The sequence below is a fragment of the Ptychodera flava genome, unplaced genomic scaffold (assembly GCF_041260155.1).
Source record: "Ptychodera flava strain L36383 unplaced genomic scaffold, AS_Pfla_20210202 Scaffold_35__1_contigs__length_1935909_pilon, whole genome shotgun sequence".
In the NCBI taxonomy this organism is placed as follows: Eukaryota; Metazoa; Hemichordata; class Enteropneusta; family Ptychoderidae; genus Ptychodera; species Ptychodera flava.
The window spans coordinates 1,579,302-1,602,077 of NW_027248357.1; the positions used below are offsets into that span (position 1 = coordinate 1,579,302).

The 22,776-nt window shown below is 38.1% G+C and overlaps 1 protein-coding gene across 1 annotated transcript in view; it reads left to right on the plus strand.

Annotated features, from left to right (window-relative positions):
* LOC139127741 (vacuole membrane protein 1-like) overlaps window positions 1-22,776 on the plus strand; it is a 74,606-nt gene that overhangs the window by 24,137 nt on the left and 27,693 nt on the right. The window contains exon 4 of the mRNA XM_070693631.1: window positions 10,669-10,847. Within this exon, the coding sequence (XP_070549732.1) occupies window positions 10,669-10,847 (179 nt within the window). The remainder of the gene's footprint in view (window positions 1-10,668; window positions 10,848-22,776) is intronic.

Sequence of the window (22,776 nt, forward strand, 5' to 3'; positions counted from 1 at the left end):
ATCGTTATAGTCAATACAAAGTATTAATCACAATATTTTAATTTTGTATCAGGATATCACAAAACAATGTACATGTATCTATCATTGCGGTCCAGCTGTTATGAGTAAGCACGTGTACTTGACTGGGCTAATCAAGTTTCCGCAAAAATCAATGTATTTGGTGGACATGTGAAAATTATGTTTTTTTGCCTTCATTTACGAGATGGCACGTTTACCAAGCTGGACGGTCACTGCTAAAAAAAGGAATAGGTTTTATTAGCTAGTATAGACTATAGTCTATAGAAGCTATTGGGATGGGTATCCGTCCGGCGTCAGTCTGTATGTATGTATGTATGTATGTATGTATGTATGTATGTATATCCGTTTGTGAGGCGTCCGTCCACTCAAATATCTTGAGAACTGCAGTACTTACCGATTTGATATTTGTTGTGTAGATGAAAATATGATTTTGAGAAACCAGTTTTTTGAATTTTTTGATATTGTTGAAAATAGGCAATTAATGCCAAAAAAGGTGTTTTTGGTAAAAATCTTCTTCTTCATAACTGCTGGTCAGACAGCTTTGTTATTTGGTATACAGGTCCCTAGGGATAACCCAACTTAGATTTGTTCAAATTGTGATGAATATGCAAAGGTGTATTTTTAAGGAATTTTTTTGTCATTTTTGGTCAAATTTGACTTATATTGTATGTAATTCTTATACTGTATAAACCCTATCAATTCACCCAGAAAAAATTAATTAATATGATTTTAAATAATTGAATTAATTAGGAAATCATCAAAGCCAAAATAATTTTAGTGTAGAATTATCAGAAAGTTCAACTTTTTTTGACAGTTCATAGTGAAATGCTTACCATCTTGGAGGATTAAACAGTTCATAGTGAAATGCTTACCATCTTGGAGGATTAAAACATGTAAAGGCAACTTTCCTGAATCCCAACTTTGATATATTCTGAACCACCATTTATGTTATCTAAAAGAAATTGCTCATAATAGTTTGTCGTGATAGGGTGGTCAAATAAATAGAGATAGAGAAAGTTCTAATTTCCATTTATGGTTGACTTTGTAAGGATAAATAAGATTACTTCTTGAGGAAAAAATAGAGTGGTCAATTAAAAGAGTGGTCAAAGTGATAGGGTTTTTATGGTAAAGCTGGGCTGTAAGATTCCTCATGTGCTATTTATAGCAATTATGCAATCTGTGTAAACAGTGCAATGAAAGTGTTACATGATTCCTTATAATGCTTTTGATGACCTTGAACTTCTCAAGTTTCAAACATTTGTCTCTTCAGTGTGCTTTCTCTGAGTACGTACAGTCTCAACTTATTCAACAGAACTTACTTACAATGTTAATTTGAAAGTTAAAATGTGCTTGGTTAATAGGATGAAAATACTGATATTAAAAGATGACCAGCTCAAGATTCTTTATAACCTGACAGATATGCTGTTTTTTTATGAAGTAAATTTTGATTTAAGCAAGTCTTGTTTACTTTAATTAGAATTAATTAACTCTCGTTTATTTGCTATTATTTTATTGACTAATATAGTCTGATGAATATGCAAATCTGTATTTTTACGGAATTTTTTCATTTTTGGTCAGGCCATTCTGAAATGAGCTATCAAAGATATCCACCTTCTTCATCAATACATGTGTCACAAAAGGTTATTCTCTACATAACACAGCAGAGCTGTCAACTGTTGAGTTGCTTGTTTTTTCAAAACCGCTGGTCAGACAGCTTTAATATTTGGTTTACATGTCCCTAGGATGACCTTAGTGAGATAATTTCATACAGTCAGGAAATACTTAATTTTGTATCCATGTCTATAGTAGCTTCAGGGACTTTGGCCCTATGTTTACAGTTTCACATTTCAACCCTTTCATGTCCATGTCACGGACAAGCAAAAGTGACATCTTTCATAAATATGTCCATTCAATATCCAAAGAAAATCAAGACTATCAATGACACAAAGAAAGTTTGTTTGGAATTATATTTTTCTTTGTAAACTACTGTTCTTTGATGCAGTGTGGTGGTCTGGCAATTGAATCTGTCATCACAGCAGATGTAGTGCATGCAGTCCACACTGTCAAGTCATGCATGCATGTTTCCCTGTTATAATTCAATTGGGTCAGAATTTGGTAGCAATGAATGTACACAATATTGCTGATCAATCAATTTTGATCATGTTGTTGATCTATGTTTGGTGGACATGTGAAAATTATGTTTTTTGCCTTCATGTATGAGATGGCACCTTTACCAAGCTGGACGGTCACTGCTAAATAAAAGAATAGGTTTTATTAGTTTCACATTTCAACCCTTTCTTTGCAGCCTTTTCAGTAACATTCCCAAAACCTCTCTCCTTGCATCCCTGCCACTAAATGCACTGAGGAGCAACAGTGTCATCATTGACGCTTTTTTCTCGACATAATACAGCTGAATTCTATCAGCCGCTGGGTTGTTTGTTTTGACAATTGAGGTCCATCAACCAAATTTTCTTTTGAAATTCTACATGTACATCAAAGAATGTGGAGTCTTGCAGTCTTTTGTTCACAGAAGAGAGAGAGATGATTCTACTGGAAAGGACAGTACAATGGTTCTACTCCGGAATAAAAAGGACGCGAGGGTTCTACAGACTCAGTACGCCCAAATAATCACGTGATGCCGGTACAAACAAACCCACATGTGTACTAACGCGTATGGAAATACACGTACGTCTATGCGTGTTTGCGCACATGGCTTTGTTTGTACCGTGGTCGATTCGAATTCCGGGTTTGGCCTATTCCATTCATGCATCATAAATGCCATTAGGTACTTAGTGCCATGATGTGTTAAAGCGCAGTGGTCGTCGCGCTGCGCATGCTCCTGAGGGGGTCCCCCCTGTTGACAACATATCCAAGAATGCTGCATGAGGTTACGGGTTGATTATTATGTTTGCAATATTGCCGCAGATATGGCGGCTGATTTGTCAAAAGCATAACAACTTACCAAATCTAACACGCAATAAAAGGTCAATTAATCTAAGTTAAATATCTGCTGAATATTGAACAGTAATTACACGCTGGATTGAGATCACATTTGATCATGATTTTCTTGAATCAGCTGAATGGGGTTCGCTCGAGCCATGGAGCTATACACTTACCCGTACACGTGTATATGCCAACAGACTATCAATGACCGGGCTCTGGTCGACGACATCGCTAGCAAGGATGAGAACTTTCATTTCAAGAGGCCCAACAGGAGTACAATTGACAATTGACAAGCTACAGAAATCTACAGCTGGCAGAGCAATGCCCGCTGCAGCAAGAAGCATCTGTTCTGTGGTCTGCATGAACGTTGGTGTCAAGAGAACCGGGTATATGGCGCGCTACACTCGGCTGTGGAGAATCCAACTCCACTACGAAGTTAACCCCGTTAGGGGATGCAAACGAGAATTCCGAGTACAGGTATCAAGTCAAGCGAAGGACCTTTCATAGGTCTTCTTGTTATGTGGGGGTTATCTCATTTGAAAGAGGATTCAGACCTACCCGGCAATCAGGAGGTACAACAACGAAGTTTGCGTAGCACCGGTAGGCCAACACTAGCTAGCCGTTGGATCACTGCCATGACAGTGCACAGGATTTCTCATACGTCCCTATGTACTTGTGTAGCTGTGCAATTTTCCTGCCAAATGCCACGAAAACCCGCTCGTTTTGTCTATTGTGTCCTGTCATTTGACTATTTCTTGCCACGTATTACTAGAAGAAGTAAGAAATGGTGATCAACAGTGGGTTGTGGGCCAAGTCGTCGCGGGGCCGGTACGTTGTGCAGCTGGTTGTGGGACCGGATTCTCTCATATCCGTGTACGTCAACGCGGTGACCTTCTCCCTTATCGAAGCAACAGCATCTCCCGTGTCCTGCTCTGGCTTGCCGATCATGGTCTTGAGTGTAATTTTTGTGTTAGGCATTGTGCTTGTTGCTGGTCTATATGTATATATATATATATATATATATATATATATATATATATATATATTGTATATATATATGTATATATATATATACAATGTTGATCATTTTAGTGATGTATTTTTACTGTGCTGTACGTAGCATTGTGTACAACCAGCGTGACCGCGCGCGATCAAACCCATTTGTTCAGTGTGATTGCATGCAGTAAACTCAGCGACATAATGTGCAGAGTGTCTCAATTTCTCACTCTGATTGAAGTTGAGAAGACTTATGTTTACAAACATTTATGTTTTAATATCAACAATAAAATCACGCATGCCCAGCATGACGACCACTGGGCTTTAACATGGACCAGTGGAAAACAGAACTACAAATTTTACATATCTATTAATGAGTGCTGCATATAGCATGATACAGTTGTAAATGATGTAACTTTTTGCCATTTTTTAATCTTACTTGATTTTAGGATTGGATAACACGGGCTAGTTAGCTATTCAGAAACTTGTACAGAAAGTTGGTTTCCTGGGAATACTTGCATGTGCATCAGTAAGTATCTTCTTTAAAGAATATAGCTCCTGACAAATTGTATGGCACTTAAGGGAGATAGATACCTTTTAGACACTTTCAGATTTTTTTTTTCTCACTTGAAGAAGTCCTATCCCAATAAACTATATATTTTCTGAAAGCCCTGATATAGAGAAATCCAACCGAGCACAATACATAGTCATTATTTGCATAAGAGTCATGTGACAAGCGTTTTTCTGAACCTTCCAAAAAAAGGTTTTCCTTCCTTTAGCAAACACACTGCAAGATTTCCGGTTGAAATTTGTTCATTGACAGGCCTTGACAATATTCCTTCAAATCCATGTCTGCGATTTTTTCTCGGCGTCTCCATTCAAATTATATGGCCTGACAATTACAATTCCTTGAAAAGCACTCCTGTCTAACACCTTCAAGAGCACATAACAAAAAATCAAAAGCATAAAAAGGAAATCCCAGACACTGATTTTGAATTCATTATGTTTCCAATGGACAGTGTGAATTTCAAACAGCTGGTGTTTGTGAGCGCGAATTGACTAGGTGCAAAAGAAGGCTACCTCATTCACACATTGAATTTGAGAAAAACGCAAAAAATGTGTTTTGTTACTTCGACGCCACGGCATTTGATAATTAAACGGGAATTAACCTAAACACGGGCGTACTTTGTCACCTAGTTATAATGTCGACCAGGAATGACAGTTGTTCGAAGATAACATCTGAGGAAAATAAAGTAAATGCGGAAAACTACAATTTTTGGAGCCTTCGTTTTGGCACATCGCCACAGTGACATGCTTCAGCGGGAAAAACAGTGACCTCAGCAGTCATTATTGATATCGGGCGTGTCCTAAATTCATATGTAAATAAGCTTGCCTGCATTCCCTAGATTAACACTGCAACGCGAGGCAGACTTGATACTATCTGACTAATTGTTTATTGTTCACAAATTGTGAACAACAAACAATAACCCTGTCAACAATAAACCGTAACAATAATGTTTGTTGAAGCACAGTCCCTCCGAAGCCTACTCCAATAAGTCAGTTTTCGACATACAGAACTGTTTCTGCTCAAAACGCATTGCGGCCAAAAACTATGTGTTTTACCAGTATGTTTCACGTCTATCCATACCCGATAGAAGTACTGCAAGACAACCAAAACTGTTCTCCATCAAACTTAACACTTTCACTGCGTAATAAATTTTTATACATGCGTTCCTGTGCGTAGTTTGCTATGGATAAATGGCCTTATAAATATTGGTTTACATGCATGAGCTGTATCTTTGTAATTATAAGAGTATTCATGACAATTTTTTCAGTGAGTATTGCAGTATGACAGAGCATCATAAAAATGAACAAAATGAATAAAAATGAAGGTCACATGTTCATGGCGGCCATATTAGAGTTTACCAAAAAAATTCAAAAACGTTGCATTTTTTGTTATTTCAATATATAAATGTATTTTTAGTCCCCACGGACACCGTCCGGGGGACTTATAGGTTTGGTCATGTCCGTGCGTGCGTGCGTGCGTCCGTCTGTGCATCGTCCGTCCGTTCACGCAGATATCTCAGATACGCCTCGAGCGATTTCATTCAAACTTGGTACATAGATTACTTCATATGTCATACATATGTACGTCGATTGTTTTTTGATACGATCAAATATGGCCGCCAGGCGGCCATTTTATTACGATTTTTTCATGTACAGAGCCATTACTCAGGCATATCTAAACCAATTTTATTCAAATTTGGTACAAGGACATTGACCTATGTCATACATATGCACGTCGATTTTTTTGTGATACGATCCAATATGGCCGCCAGGCGGCCATTTTATTACGATTTTTTCATGTACAGAGCCATAACTCAGGCATATCTCAACTGATTTTATTCAAAGTCGGTACAAGGACATTAACCTATGTCATACATATGCACGTCGATTTGTTTTGTGATATGATCCAATATGGCCGCCAGGCGGCCATTTTATTACGATTTTTTCATGTACAGAGCCATAACTCAGGCATATCTCAACTGATTTTATTCAAAGTTGGTACAAGGACATTGACCTATGTAATACATATGCACGGTAATCTGTTTTGTGATACGATCCAATATGGCCGCCAGGCGGCCATTTTGTTATGATTTTTTCATGTACAGAGCCATAACTCAGACATGTTTCAACCGATTTTATTCAAAGTTGGTACAAGGACATTGACCAATGTCATAGACATGCACGTCAATTTGGTTTGTGATACGATCCAATATGGCTGCCTTGTGGCCATTTTGTTATGACTTTTTCATGTACAGAGCCATAACTCGGGCATATCTCACCGATTTTATTCAAAGTTGGTACAAGGATATTAACCTATGTCATACATATGTAAGTCAATTTGTTTCATGATATGATCCAATATGGCTGCATGGCAGCCATTTTGTTACAATTTTTTCATGTCCTTAGCCAAAACACGGGCACGTCTCAACCGATTTTATTCACCGATTTTATTCAAACTTAGTAAAAGGACATCACAGACCAAATTCATGAAGAGGACTCTATCCTCTCTGAGGACTTGTAATCAAAGTACCCATTAACAAGTGGGGACTGTGTCATCTACGATGACTTGTTTTCAGTGTAACGCTTTACAAATTACTACTTACGTTTTATTAACTCAAATATAGTAGGGGGAACACATACTCTAAAACATATTCCACATAAATGAGGTTAATATGCATATTTATTACAAGTTCATCTTCGAACAACAGGTATCATCTGACATTCAAAAGAGAGCTATATTATATATAAGCTTATATACTGGTAGCTAGTCTGATGTGTAATTGTCATTGATAGATTGATGTCGTACAACATCCACAGGATACCCCATCAACGTTTGTGACGTCGGTCACCGACCCTTTGTCGCACTTTTCTCTCAGCATGCTCAGCTGGCCTACCTTCCTGTCTTGCTTGCAATCTCTGTCCCAACTGGTTCGGGACATATTCAAGTTCGGTATTAGAGTTGTCATTTGAAATTTGACTTCCGCTATCTCCGTCGAGTTCAGTTTCACGATCAGTGACAATTCCACTATCACTGTCTAGAAAAAACATGCTCAAGGGCTTAATCTGTGTTAAACTGAGCCCACGTCGCCATTTTTATACCCTCGGACAGAAAAACAACAACTGATCACACGATCGTTAAAAATTACGGCGGAGAAATGACCGAGTATGGCGGCATTTGTTTACAAATTTGGCGCGCATGCTCATTTAGGTTTGACCTCCACCTCGTACGCTACGCTAGGCTTGAGGAAATAGTCAACAAACATGATGTAGATCAGACAAAGCCAACGTATATCGAACGCATATAAACACGTACGTTCTTGGCGCGTTTACGCGCCTCCTGCAGTCTGGCCGTTGGCATAGAATGCGCCCTCCCACGGTGAAAGTGTCAATATTACGACAGAAGACCCAAAAAAACACTTTCACTTCTGTTAACATTTTACGTGTGAGTGGACACGCAACAACGTTCCACACTCAAAATTCTTCAATCCTGCTCCAAACGAAAATTAGGGCCGAAACCCCCCCCCCCCAAAAAAAACCAAAAAAACAAAACAAAACAAACAATACAAAAAAAACACGACTTTTTCTTGTATATAATGTCGGTCAATACCTCTTATATTCAAAAACTTGTCCCATAATCCCAATCTATGATGCCGAACATCATCAAATTTAATATGTCCATTTCTGATTATATTTTTTATACCTTATAACGTCCAACATCAAAAATTGTTCCTCCTCTGAACTTATTGGAACCAAAAAAACAAAACACCTTTTTTCTGACACAGTGATTGTGTTTTACACATCGGTCCATGGTCTGGATTTTGAATTGCTCTTAGCTCTGGTCAGTCGGTGGAGATTCCAAATCAAAACGTAGAAAAGTCGACGTGTGTTACCAGGCAAACTCGGTAGAGTTTATTATGCACCGTCGTCAGTGCATCTGAACGTAATCACAGTGAATAAAGATACATCCAAGTACCTCACCAAGGGTTTCAGTGTCGTTTTATTTTGGAAATGGTTGCGATGTCATACAATTTGACAGTCGATCAGGCGACATCCCCCCAAAAATCATTCCTCCGATATTGTGCACGAAAAAATACGCTGACCTAGACCTCTCCTCGGACCGATCGGGAAACGTTGCCGGGTAACACACGTCAACTTTTCTACATTACGTTCAAATGACCTGGCCTTGGTTTGGAATCTCCACTGACTGACTGGAGCTAAGATCAATTCAAAAACCAGACCACGGACCCCTTTTGAGCAGACATTTGCACCATATGCATGCAGCAATAATCAGATGATGGGTCAAAGGTCATCTCGATTGTAAAGTATGCAATAATTTACAGTCCAAATTCGTGTTCATATGATCTTTTTAAATATTTCCAATTTTTTGTTTGATGCAGTTTTAAAATTTAGCAAGACTTTTATAGGAACATAAACCAAAACGAAAATACAAAAATAATTACGTTAACTCGAAAAATTACATCCTAGCTGAACTTGCCATTTCAAATCGACAACTGTTTATGGTGTAGATGAACTCAACCAGGCTGAGAAGTGCTGCTGGCCCATCCACTGCTCAGGTCATGTGACTAATTAAAAATTCAAGGTTTAGGTGCACCACCTCTCATTAGTCCTGATGACTGTGCCAAGTTTGGGAAGTGTACATGTACTGGTTGGTACAGATGTTGAGCTCACATTTCTTTATAAGGACATTTATCAGTGTCGTGTTGATTAAGTTTTGATTTGCATATTTAATGAACTTTTCCTAATCAGAGTGATATGTCCAGAAAAACTGCATCAAATTTGAGGAAATTTGGTACAGATGTTGATCTCACAGTGCTGTAATACAATTCAATGTCACTGAGCAGTATTAATTAAAGTAATTACTGATTTGTATTTTTTAGGGTGGATATCCAGCAGCGCTGCATCAAATTTTATGAAATGTGCTTACAGGTGGCAATCTGTCCTGTCATAATAGAATGCGAAGATGTTTAGGGGCCGTTGATAATAAAAGCTGACGCACAAGAAACGTAATTCCTTTGTTTTACTTGAAACCCCCTCCCTCCCCCTCAAAACGAAAGTTCTTATGCGAAATCAATTTCGTATTATGATGCCGTTTCTGACAAACCCACTCGCACCTCTCCTATCCGCACGCCCATGAAAAAATACCGGTAGTGCACATTATTACTAACCCTCCACTTTACGCGTATCACTTTATAAGTCACAGAACATTTTAATGTATGTCACACGTAGGAAAATGTTTTACGTACATGTTTCACGTTGAAAAAGTATGCAAGTTTTATTTTATATTTATGTCTTTTTTTGTCTTTTCTATTCCGTATTTTGTGGTCAGTTATTCTGTTCTTGATGAACGCGACGGTAGTATTGCGTTCTTGCTGCAAAGTAACAGTTCGAAAACAATAGACAAAATCCTTATGCGATTTTGACGCTCACAAAACGAAATGAGCTTTGACCTCCTCCCCCTAAACGAAAGAATTACGTTTGTCGTGCGTCAGCTTATTAATAAATAATTGACTTATTTAATGACCTTATGTAATAAAGGTGGCAGCCAAGATTTGCTTTACGTTTCACCACCGTAGAACTCATTCTCAGCCATTAAACCCCATCTGTATGGCAGTACTTTTAATTACAAAAATAAACAGAACTCCATTAGGGGACGACTGCATTAACTTGCATGGTACCTGAAACCCAAGTCCTTGCCTGAGCAACTCGGGTGACAAACAGAAGACTTTTAATCCCCAAGGTGTGAATGTTCCATTGTTGTGTTTATCTAATCCAGCTGGTGCCATTGTAGTGCCATTGTAGGAAAGGCAGGTCTGTGAAATTGATCCTCTAGGGAAGTAGGGTATTCCTAAGTTAATGGAGCCTTCCCGTAATGCTATCCTCTCCAGGCGGTTGTAAATCAAAGTACCCCTTAACAAGTTGGGACTGTGTCATCAGCTATAACTTGTTCATATATAGTCAGAGGAAATAGAAAAATATCATCATACTATCAGAACACACATGGTTAGACACTAAAACTACTAAATATCCATGAAATATCAAAATACATTTACCAGAGATCCCAAAACTGATATCAAATTTCTGTGACACAATTTATGATTATTTCATATCTTTTTTATTTACTAGATTCCAAATCCATTATTTGACCTTGCTGGTATTACTTGTGGTCACTTTCTAATACCATTCTGGACATTTTTTGGTGCTACAATCATTGGTAAAGCTGTCATCAAGATGCACGTGCAGAAACTGTTTGTTATCACAATGTTCAGTGAACGACATGTGGAGAATCTGGTCAACATGATTGGGTAAGTAATTAATAGTATGCCTGTATATCTTTATTTTGGTGATGTAAGCGATAGTCTAAATAGCTGTATATTCAAAGTGTGTTGTAAGAATGCCGGTACATAAAGTATATCTACAAATCTGGAACATCCCATACAGGTACAGTTCATACAACATTAGGAATTAAAAGTGAACACACTTGATTTTACCAATATGATCATTAAAATATACATTACTAGCATCACATAACTTGTAACCGCATTTTGCGGTATGCAGCAAACCTTGCATAACTGTGCAGTAGCACTGTTCTTTGCCGCAAGGTCTGCGGTATCTATTGTCTTATGCCCACTTTGCATTGTTTTATTTCCGCAAACACTGCGGCAACACATTTTCGGGAACTCACTGACCCCTCAAAACATGCGGCAACAACAGTGCGGGAACACACTGACAACTCAAATGCTGCGGTAACACCTCGTTGTGATCGCATTCTATTGTTCTAAATGTTGAAACTTGTGCGCCAACTGAATGAGTGATAGCTTCGAAACCACAGCTGAAGAAATTGCAACTCTGTACAACAAATATGAATGCTAATTTGAACTTCACGGTACGGTCAATTGTAGGCATACACAACAAGACAGTGAGGATGATTGGGAGTCAACTTGGCATGCTTATCACAGTAATTGAGCACCACATCGCCAAAATTGTAAAAAGAAATGTAAATCATGTCTTTCTGTATGGTATACAATGTAATAAATCACTGTAAAATGTTTCTCTGGCTGGGTGCCGTATGTTTTGAGTTTGAATCCGATCGATACGTTAATAAATTTCTCAAATAAAGATGACATCACTGATCGGAGAGAGACGTGATGTCAAAGAGAAATTTACTTGATGATTATGACAATCAGGTTAGTCATGGTCCCTTCACGGTTGGTAAGTTGATGCCACAACACATCGCAGAAGACAAGTGACAAGTAAATTTAAAACATGATATTTTTCTTGAGATGTGTTTCTATTTTTCAATGCAAGGAGTGAATGCCCGTGAACTCGGAACTGATCACTGATAAGTTCCCAAAAAGTGAGGTTTTCTGTATTCAACAGCATGAACACTCGCTTATCAAAACTGTCACACACACTTCACAAGGAAGCCATAGCTCCAAGAGCTAGAAAAACACTGACGGGAAAAACTCTGCACATGCTCAGAAAGGTCCATAGTCAAAGGCTGAATAATAACGTTAATAAATCAATGACAGGAACTGTAAGGTTAACAATCTCCCCTTATTCTTTTGTTCAAAAGGAAATAAATTGTCTGATAAATTGTCCAATGTAAAATGTCCGGCCAAGACACTGCTGCATGAAATGCATTATAAACAAATAACAACAAAACGTCTCTCTAGTCTTTCTTCATGTCCATGTACTGAATTTAAATACACAAATCTTGTACAGATGAAGTTAGTGCAAGTCAACAACTCCTTCAGCAAGTGCTTTCATCAGCAGTATAGGCGACGCTCCTTTTTTCGTCAAACAATCTGCTACCTGTTTCTTGCCCTTTGACCAAATTATCCTTTGTATTTGATGATTCTCAACCAGTTCCTTGATTCCACTTATTTCAATTCTTAGCCGTTTTTCTGCCACCACTTTTGTTGATTTTACAGCTTCACACAGTGACTTACAATCTATAAGGCACACAAGGGGTAACACTTCAGATGTTGGTTTGCCTGTAGTCAGTTCTGCAAATAGGATAGCAATAACCAATGCAGCATCAATGCCGTCTGCCATTGCAAGTGTTTCTGCTGCTAAGGTACTGCGTACTACATTGCGAATCTTCTTGGAGTTCCAACTAATAGGTGAAAATTTGCCAGTCTCCCCAGCTAAAAGAATTATGTGACCACCCTGGCTGCCGCCATCTGGGAGATTACCAAGTGAAGCATCACTATACACAACTAAAGATAAATTTCCATCACCAAGATGATGAAACTTCAATGATATTCTATCAGTTTTAATTCTTCTGATGACTTTGTTGGCGTGTAGAAGATCTTCAACACTCCCATTTTTGATGCTTGCTGCCAGATTACATGCATCAAACAATATATCTGGACGACTCTGATGTGCTATCCACAATATTTGACCCACCTTCGATCGCAAAAGATCTCTCTAAATATCAGTCAGTGGCATGTCCTTTTCCAAAGTTCTGCATCTCTTAAGGTAATACGGCTAGTTTCCAATCGGATTCGAACCCACAACATACGGCATCAGTCGCCTAGCTGAGAGGCCACAGACAGAACCGCTCGGCTAAATCTCCACTCCCAAAAAAGAGTGGTAAAACACGCCTCTTGTTCCAAAATTTGTACGGTGACCCCCGATTTTTATTCTTGATTTTGAAAGAGAGTGGTTGAAATATTCTTTGAGGAAAGTTTGAGCAAAAGTTTAAGTCTTTCACTTTCGAGGTGCATACTACCTTAATGTGGATAGGTGTCAGATTGTCAATGTAGTTGTCTTGACCCAAACGTATTTCATCGTCACCACTTGTAAGACCCATGCCAACATATTGAAATGCATGGCTACCTTCTTTACCAACATGCAATGTTGCACGAATATGATTGATGACCGTTGCTTCAAATTCTGGTGTTCCACCCAATTAATACCAAGTCATCCATATGACTTGCCAAATAGCCGATCACCACATCATTCTTGTTGATCCAATAGAACACCGCTGGATCTACCTTGGATGCATTAGCACCAGTTTCCATCATGACAGATTTCACACGCTTATACCAGTACAGGGAAGCATCACCAAGACTGTATACACATTTTTGTAGATGCCAAACTTTACCTGGGAGGTCGTACAACAATATCTCTTTCTAATTTATTTCCTTGTAGGAAAGCTGTCTTTATATCCATTGAGTATGGTTTCCAATTTTGCTGTGCCATCAGAGTCAAAATGAGTCGTGAGGACTCTTTTCCACATGTGGGTGAATCTTTGAGTATTTGTTCGTGGTCTATTTCTTCAAAGCCTCTGACCACTAGTTGAGCTTTGGGTTTGATGCCATCAGGTGTAGTTTTCAAAGTGTTCACCCATCTAGTTGATATACATTTTTGTCCTTTATCTGGTACTTCAATGTACACTTTATTTTGTTTCCAACTGTCAAGTTCTGCCAATTCTGCATCCATCATTGATAAGTCATCCAACATCATGACATTTTCATCCTGGATACTCATGTCTGGAGGCTGATGAATTTCTCAATCAGCAACCTGACTTAAATCAACTGATTGTCTGACACCATTTATCTCATCTGGCGCCACATATTCAATATTGTACCAGTTTTTAAATTTTCCTGATACTTTGCCAGCTCTGCTTAATACTTTAGCTGACACTCTGGAATCATTTTCCTCATGTCTATAGGAGACCGTACTACCAGGCTTGATGACAGCAACATTTCTGATAGGATGTACTGCAACACTTGCATTTTCTGTATCTGTACTGTCTTCATCATCTTCTTCTGTATCACTCTCAGTTTCCTCCACTGTTGCCTTTTCATCATCATTATCCAACTGGTCATCATTTCTATTTTACTAGTACTGTGTTCTGTTTGACAGAGTTTGTCATGTTCTGTCTGTAGAGTTTTACTGAGTCTACACCGATGTACACGGATAATTACACCACCATGCCGTACTAATACAACTGCGCCATCCTGTCCAATGACAGTAGCTGGCCCTTTCCACTCAGGACTATCAGGACATTTGTAGTAGAACTTTGTCACCCATCACACAGAGATCAGGCGTCGGACGAGTCTGCTTTCTCAGCGCTCTTCATATTCTTTCTGAACACTCACTTTCTGTGAATGCCTTTCTTGCAGCATACATCGATGTGACATGTTTGGCAACAACTTGACTTGTCTTGGTACCTTCTAAGACTGGAGGCTTGTCCACAAGGACTGAAGGCAGATTAGGATTCCTACCGTATACCAGCTGATATGCACTATATCCATTGATACTGCATAGACTGTTTTTGGCAATCAATGCCCAGTTTAAGGATGTTGACCAGTCATATTTTCTTTCTGCTTGCACTTTTCTCATAATGTCAGTAAGTACTTGATTGTGTCTCTCCAAAAGTCCATTACTGCATGGACTGAAAGCAGCAGTTGTCTTTGGTTCAATATTGAAATTTTCACACATATCACGAACTTCTGCACTATTGAATTCTCCCCCATTGTCACTGTAGAGTCTCTTCGCTGCCTCATGAATACTGATCCATTTCTCAATAAATTTATCTGTGAAAACTGATGACTGTTTGCTCCTAATTACTGTTCCAGCACTAAAGCAAGTAAATTCATCAATGATGTGAAGATACGAAACGTTTCTCTGTAGTTCATGAAGATCAACAGCAACAGTTTCAAAGTCTGTGGCTAAGGGAAAGCCAACTGCAGGCTTTGGTGCTGGTTTCTTGTAGTTATGGTACACTTCACAATTAGCAACAACATGATTCAGAGTCATAAATACTTCTGTGTCAGTTGTACAGGCACTTTCAAGCAATTTCTTTATTCGGTCAGCTGACGCATGTCCAAACTGCTGATGTAGCTTTTATCAGGACTTTGTGATCCGCTTTGCTGATGTTTTTGTTAATCAACACTTCACTTGCCTACTCATGTTTCTGTACATCATCAATATTTCTTATGTCTACACAATAATGTCCACTTGATGTAAATTCCAATTTTACTGGATTCTTGAACATTTCTGCTTTATCATTTTCAAGATCCAGCAAAGTACCTGCACGTTTCAGAGATGCTTTACTGAGCAGCAAGGGTATATCAACATCAACGACTTCAGTGTCAATTTCACATTTAGTGCTCCCTATTTTAGCTGGCAGTCTAACAGTTTGTGTGGAGTTTACCTGGACACCATCTCCAAACTTGAATCCTTTGTTACTTGAAGCAGTCTTCACTTTAGACTTCTGCATGTCATCCAAGTTACAAATATAATAGTCTAACCACTTTCGACCACATACTGTGCGGGTGCAGGCAGTATCAATCACTGCACATCCAAAAGATTCAGTCATAACTATTTCATTGTCTGTTCTGTCATCTTTGGCAAACAATACTAGGTTGCAAACTTCACCTGAAGAACTATCATCTTCTGTAATTTTGATAGCAGCAGGATCATTTCTATGTTGACAGTCCTTAGCCCAATGAAAACTGACTGACAAATCATACACTTCGTACGTCTGCCAAATTTATGAAGTTGATTAGTCCCTTTGAGTGAACAACTTAGCTTTTTATATCTCTGACTTGCTGAACTTTGGGAATCAATCCGTCTATAACTTCTATTTTGTTGAGATTTCTGCGTGAAGAAAGCTGACTCTTGCTTTATCTTTATACCCGTACTGGCAGAAGCCGTAGCACTCCCATAGTCGCCATCTTGAGTGAAGTGACTGTCACCAAAATATGTTTCAGTGCAGATTTCATTGAAGAAAATTTCATATCTGATGCCGCAGTTAAGACAAGTTGTCTTTCAGTTTGCGATAGATCTGCTCTATCTAATAACTTGAATGACAAAACTGCATCAGGAAGTGTCATTTCATACTTTTGACATTGCGTATATCGACATTCAAATTCAATAACATAGACCGACATATGCACATCCGCCATCTTTATGTAGGAATCAAAATTTGAATATGCTTCTTAAGCCAAATCAACAGTTTCTTTCTTGAACAAGGAATCGAGTGCAGAAATCAATTTGTTCATACCATCGTCTGAATTCATCTCAGCAACGTCCAGCTCAAGCGCCTTGGCTCTTGCTTGGCCAGTCAACGTCAATGTTACTGCCAAGGCTTGTTTTTTCTTGTCGACATCTGTCATCAACTGCCATACCTCCACCTCTTTTTTCCATGTTTCATACACAGTATTAGGGCCAAGAGACGGAGGGTTTTTATAACTACCACTGTGAGCCGTTGTTAAGCTCTGCTACCATTGACAGTTCCCAAAAGTGAGGTTTTTCTGTATTCAACAGCACGAACATTCGTTTATCAAAACTGTCACACACTTCACAAGGAAGCCATAGCTCCGAGAGCTAGTAAAAGACTGGCGGGAAAACTCTGCACATGCTCAGAAAGTTCCAAATTCAAAGGCTGACTAATAACGTTTAAATCAATGACAAGCCCAAGCCCAGTGCCAAAGTTCACGATGCACGATAGCCATGTTAAGCTAGAAATAGGTGCATTTACACTCCAATGTAATTCACTGATTCATTTTCATGGATAAATCAACATTCGGGCTTCAACGCCGCCTTCTAAATGCATGAACTGGTGACCAGCGAATGTGTGTTTACAAATTCTACATCAAGGGGCATATGCAGAAAGGGATTCGAGAGAAATTATCAGGAGGGAGGGCCAGTATTTTTCAAAATCACACTGCAAAATTGTAACATTAAAATTGATCAATCAAAATTCTGTACATTATTTTGTAGACCATATGGTAAGGCTGCTATATTTCAAATATCTAGGTCTTAAGCCATGATAATATTAATATTATTTTTATGACCTTTGACCTCCCCTATCCCCCCTCTGCAACTAAACTGTGGCTTATTTTACGTGCCTTAGCAGCACTTCTTGGACTTCCCCTCGGCCTTGGTCCCGATCGGGAGACGTTGCCCGGGTAATACATCCAGTTTTGCATTCGAATGACCTTGAGATGGCAGGCAATCTCCAATGACTGGACCAAATCAAAGAGCAGACATTGTTTGTATGCAATTTACATGTATTGTCTCGGCGATCATTTTCAAATAAGTCATGGCACTGGATCAGTGGTAGGTCAAAGGCCATCTTGATTGTGACGTACGACAATTTACAGTACAAATTTGTGTCGGTATTATTTTTTAATAATTGCGATCAAAATGCTATTCAACGGAATTTTCAAGTGTGGCTTTATTCTTTGGGAGCAAAAACAAAAAAATAAATTGAATCAACTATTAGAATTTATAAATCGATGAACTTGCCATTTTGAATCTGCAACTGATGTATTGTGTAGATGAACTCAACCACGCTGATAACAGCATGCCGTTGCTTTACCACTACCACTGTACTGCTACTGGTATTCAAAGGCAATGGGCAGTCGTCAGCAATGTCGCTTCTCGTATCGACACATCAGAGAACGCGATATATAGTGTTAAACGTATTTCACTACCGGTACAAAAACTAACGTACTTAGTTGTTTTTTTAAGTTTAAGAACTCATTCTGTTATCAGCCTTGCCTTGCTCATGGATGTCTGCGGATTCACCAGCATGAAAACACGTTGCTTCGTAACTCTCAACGATCATGTTACAGTCGGTATGATTTTAAATTGCTTGCGATCAACATCCATTCAAACTCAATGTGAGCACATGTCCTTGACAGTATTTTTCATAATCTGCAATATTTCTATTGATAAGAGAGTGATTACTTTGTTATTTGGTATATATGTTGGGAGGGACAATGAATGTGTTTTTTAGGTTGTGAAACATGAAATTGGTATTAGAAATTTTGAGATTTTTTTCAGATTTTTGGTCAAAATTCTTGTCTTCAAGAGTCACATGTCAGATACCTGGTACCAAATTTAGATTTTAAGTTCTTAAGGATCATCTGATTACAAAATATCCAAATTTTAATGAAATTTGGATAAGTAAATATTAGTGTATTGAAGACAAAAGAGGTTGTGGTATACAGATCTTGTAAATAACCAGCCTTTTATTTACAAGATGCAAGATAACATAAGTATATTCACAAAATGTGTCATCTGTATAGACACTAAACTTTACTGCTTAATCCAGCGAGGTCAGGTTATAAATCAACATTCCCATATCTGTGGATGTATATATGACAGTTTTGTGTGAGAAAAATGCTTTGAACTTTGGTTTGAAGGGTTTTTTGACTCACATTTGGTATACCAATGTGAAGTTATGGTATAAGCTGACGTTGGTGGCATCTGTATGTATGTATGTATGTATGTACGTATAGTATGTCTGTCAATATCAAAAAACTTGCGAACCGCTGCACTTTTTAGCTTGATATTTGGTGTGTGGATGCATCCTGGGCTATAGATGGAATTTTGTTAAAACGAAGTTTGCATTGCCAAAATTATGCAAATGAGCTTAAAAATGTGAAAATGGTCAAAAATTAATAACTTAAGAACCGGTACATTTTTATGAATATTGAGAAGATATCTTTAATTTTGTAATTTTGCTTAATGTTTTGGTTTTTTTCTCTGAAACCACCAGCCCAATTGCTCTCAAGTTTGGGCTGGATATTTGCAAGGGTGTTTACCCTTCTAATTTGTGAAATTATGACAAACTTGGCAAAATTACCGTTTTTGGGGCAATTTTTGTCATTTTTGGTCAAAAAATCATAAAAAATCTTTTATCTTTAAAACTGCTGGACAGACAGCTTTTATATTTGGTGTACAGATGCCAAGGGATGACAATAGTTGGACATGTGGAAATTGTCCTGAAATATGCAAATGTGTATTTTAAAACAATTTTGTCATTTTCAGTCAAGACAATATATTTTTAAGACAATTTTGTCTTGTTTGGTCATGAAAACTTGTTCTCAAAATCTACTTGTCTGATAGCTTTGTAATTTGGTATAATTTGCTCAAAGTGTTGGGAAACCCCTGATTTGTATACTTTTGGTAATTTTCTCAGTCTGTGACCTTAAATGACCTATACCAACCCAGGATATGTTGTGAGACAGTGGCTGAGGCTGTGAATATAATTTTGTCGTATTTGGTATCAATTTGTAGTGAAATTTGACCCAGAAAACAAAGTTGAGGTTGATTTTTTCCCTGCGGACCAATTTTGCAACATTTGCATGTAAGACACACAAGAACTGATAAGAAATTTGGATTCAGGATAATTTCAAATGTCGTAATCACCCTCACAGTGGAAGGCATTTTACTATCTGTAACTACCTTAAGAGCTGTTTACATACGAATGACAACACTGATAGTATTTAAACAATCCCCAAGGTTGTAATTAGCTCACCCTTTTTACATTTCCTGCCATATGGCCATTCTAACTATTTATGTAAACATGGTTAATACCAAGGGTGGAAAATTTGATGTCGTTGGGGAGGGGTAATGTAGAAGGTTGATGGGGTAACGTTAATTTTTTTACCTGATGCTGTATACATTATTTTATCCCCACTCTCCACCTTTTCTTTGTCAAGTCTTCTGTAGCTGATTTTTAACATAATGACCGAAAATCATCATGTTATTGTGATGGGTTAAGTTGGTGTCGGACAGTGAAAATTTTCCACAAACAAAAAAAAAATCAAAAACCACTGAATAGACTGTGTTGATATTTGGTACAGATAATCAGATTGTGTTCAAGGTTCTGATAAAAATGGAGTTAAACGGTGTAGTACTTAGATAGTTTTGGAAAATTGCTTCCCCCTTTCTATCTAACTAATTGATTTTTAGGGGTCTTTCATATATGTAGTTTTGGAAGGTACACTAATCCTGCATTTTGGACGGTGTTATGAGTTGTGGAACAGAAACGTTGTTTTGATGAATGTTAGAAATATGCAAGATCGCTGATTTATTTTATTTTATTAAACCTTGTTTAACGAGCGTAGCCTGGTAAGCTTCAGTAAAGATGCTTATCTTCCCCAGGGCCCTCAGATGAACATACAAACTGATACAAAGCAGAACAACATGAAACATGACTACCGTAACAAAGCTAGACCAATACAATGCACAGAAAAGTGGCCAAGAGTGAACCTGCACACAGGAGAAAAAAATGCACAATCACACTAGATAACAAAAATAAATTATAAATATAGCTGCAAAGCAGCAATCACCGGGTTTCGAGACATCTCGGTCAACAGGGGCAATAGAGAAATACATATGCAAAAAGATGGGAGGCTATGGTAGTATTTGTGAAATCGAGGTCAAAAGAAGTCGAGGTGATGTGACATTTTGTCAAAAGAATTCAATATCATAGTTATCCCTTTATACCAAAAATCAGACCTCTAGCTCTATCACCTTAGCCTAGAATTAGATATGTGCATAATTAATGAGGTCTTGTCATGTGACATATTGACAATAGATTTCTATCCCATAGTACTCCCTGTGTACCAAAATTCGGATCTCTAGCCCTATTGGTTAGCCTAGAATTAGATATGTGCATAATTAATAAGGTCTGGTCACGTGACATATTTGCAATAGATTATTATCCCATAGTAGTCCCTGTGTACCAAAATTCGGATCTCTAGCCCTATTGGTTAGCCTAGAATTAGATATGTGCATAATTAATGAGGTCTGGTCACGTGACATATTTGCAATAGATTTCTATCCCATAGTAGTCCCTGTGTACCAAAATTCGGATCTCTAGCCCTATTGGTTAGCCTAGAATTAGATATGCGCATAGTTAATGAGGAATGGTCACGTGACATATTTGCAATACATTTCTATCACATAGTAGTCCCTGTGTACCGAAATTCGGATCTCTAGCCCTATTGGTTAGCCTAGAATTAGATATGCGCATAATTAATGAGGTCTGGTCACGTGACATATTTGCAATAGATTTCTATCCCATAGTAGTCCCTGTGTACCAAAATTCGGATCTCAAGCCCTATTGGTTAGCCTAGAATTAGATATGTGCATAATTAATGAGGTCTGGTCATGTGACATATTTGCAATAGATTTCTATCCCACAGTAGTCCCTGTGTACAAAAATTCGGATCTCAAGCCCTATTGGTTAGCCTAGAATTAGATATGCGCATAATTAATGAGGTCTGGTCAGGTGACATATTTGCAATAGATTTCTATCCCATAGTAGTCCCTGTGTACCAAAATTCGGATCTCTAGCCCTATTGGTTAGCCTAGAATTAGATATGTGCATAATTAATGAGGTCTGGTCACGTGACATATTTGCAATAGATTTCTATCCCATAGTAGTCCCTGTGTACCAAAATTCGGATCTCTAGCCCTATTGGTTAGCCTAGAATTAGATATGCGCATAATTAATGAGGTCTGGTCACGTGACATATTTGCAATTGATTTCTATCCCATAGTAGTCCCTGTGTACCAAAATTTGGATCTCTAGCCCTATTGGTTAGCCTAGAATTAGATATGCGCATAATTAATGAGGTCAAGGTCACGTGACCTGACCCAAAAATATTTCGGTGAACATTAGCAGCCAATGATCGTCTATGTCGAAAAAGAACCAGACTCCTAGCTCTATTGGCTAGCCTGTAATGGGCATTTGTAAATCTATAGGGAGGTCAAAGGTCACTGAAAAATGTGAAAATAATACTTTAAAAATCTTCTTCTCAAAATCGGCAGGGCCTATGACCTTGAAATTTGGCATGAAGAAGCCTAGCCCTATGGTCTACAAAAATATCTAACAGAATTTTGATTGGTTTATTTTTATGCAAATTAAGCCAAGTTGAAAGTTTAATTTCAATATGGCTGCCAGGTCACGTGACCCATTGTTATGGTCATGTGATCAAAAAATTACTTGTGAGGAGTTTTACCTATGTGCCAAATTTGAAGTCTCTAGGTGCAACAGTGTTCGCGTGGCAGTTGCATTTAGAGGACGGAAGAAGAAGAAGAAGAAAAAGAATAATAAATATAGCTGCAAGCAGCGATGACCGGGTTTCGACACAATATAGCAGCAATAGAGCAAAATATAAATTAGATCTGCACCTACCTAATGAATAATTGGCAAATTTGTTAAAATGGTAGTGAAAGTCATCCTTTCAACCTGGTAGTTTTGCATAGAACTTCTATCAAATACTTATGCCAGTGTACCAAATATCAGACATCTAGCTCTATTGGCTGGCTCAGAATTAGATATGTGCATAATTAATTAGGTACAGGATGTGATGTCATAAGGTCTCCCATCATACCAAATATGAAGGGTGTAGCACTTGTGGTTACTTAGTTATGGCCATATATGTATATTTGAGGTCAAAGGTCATCGAG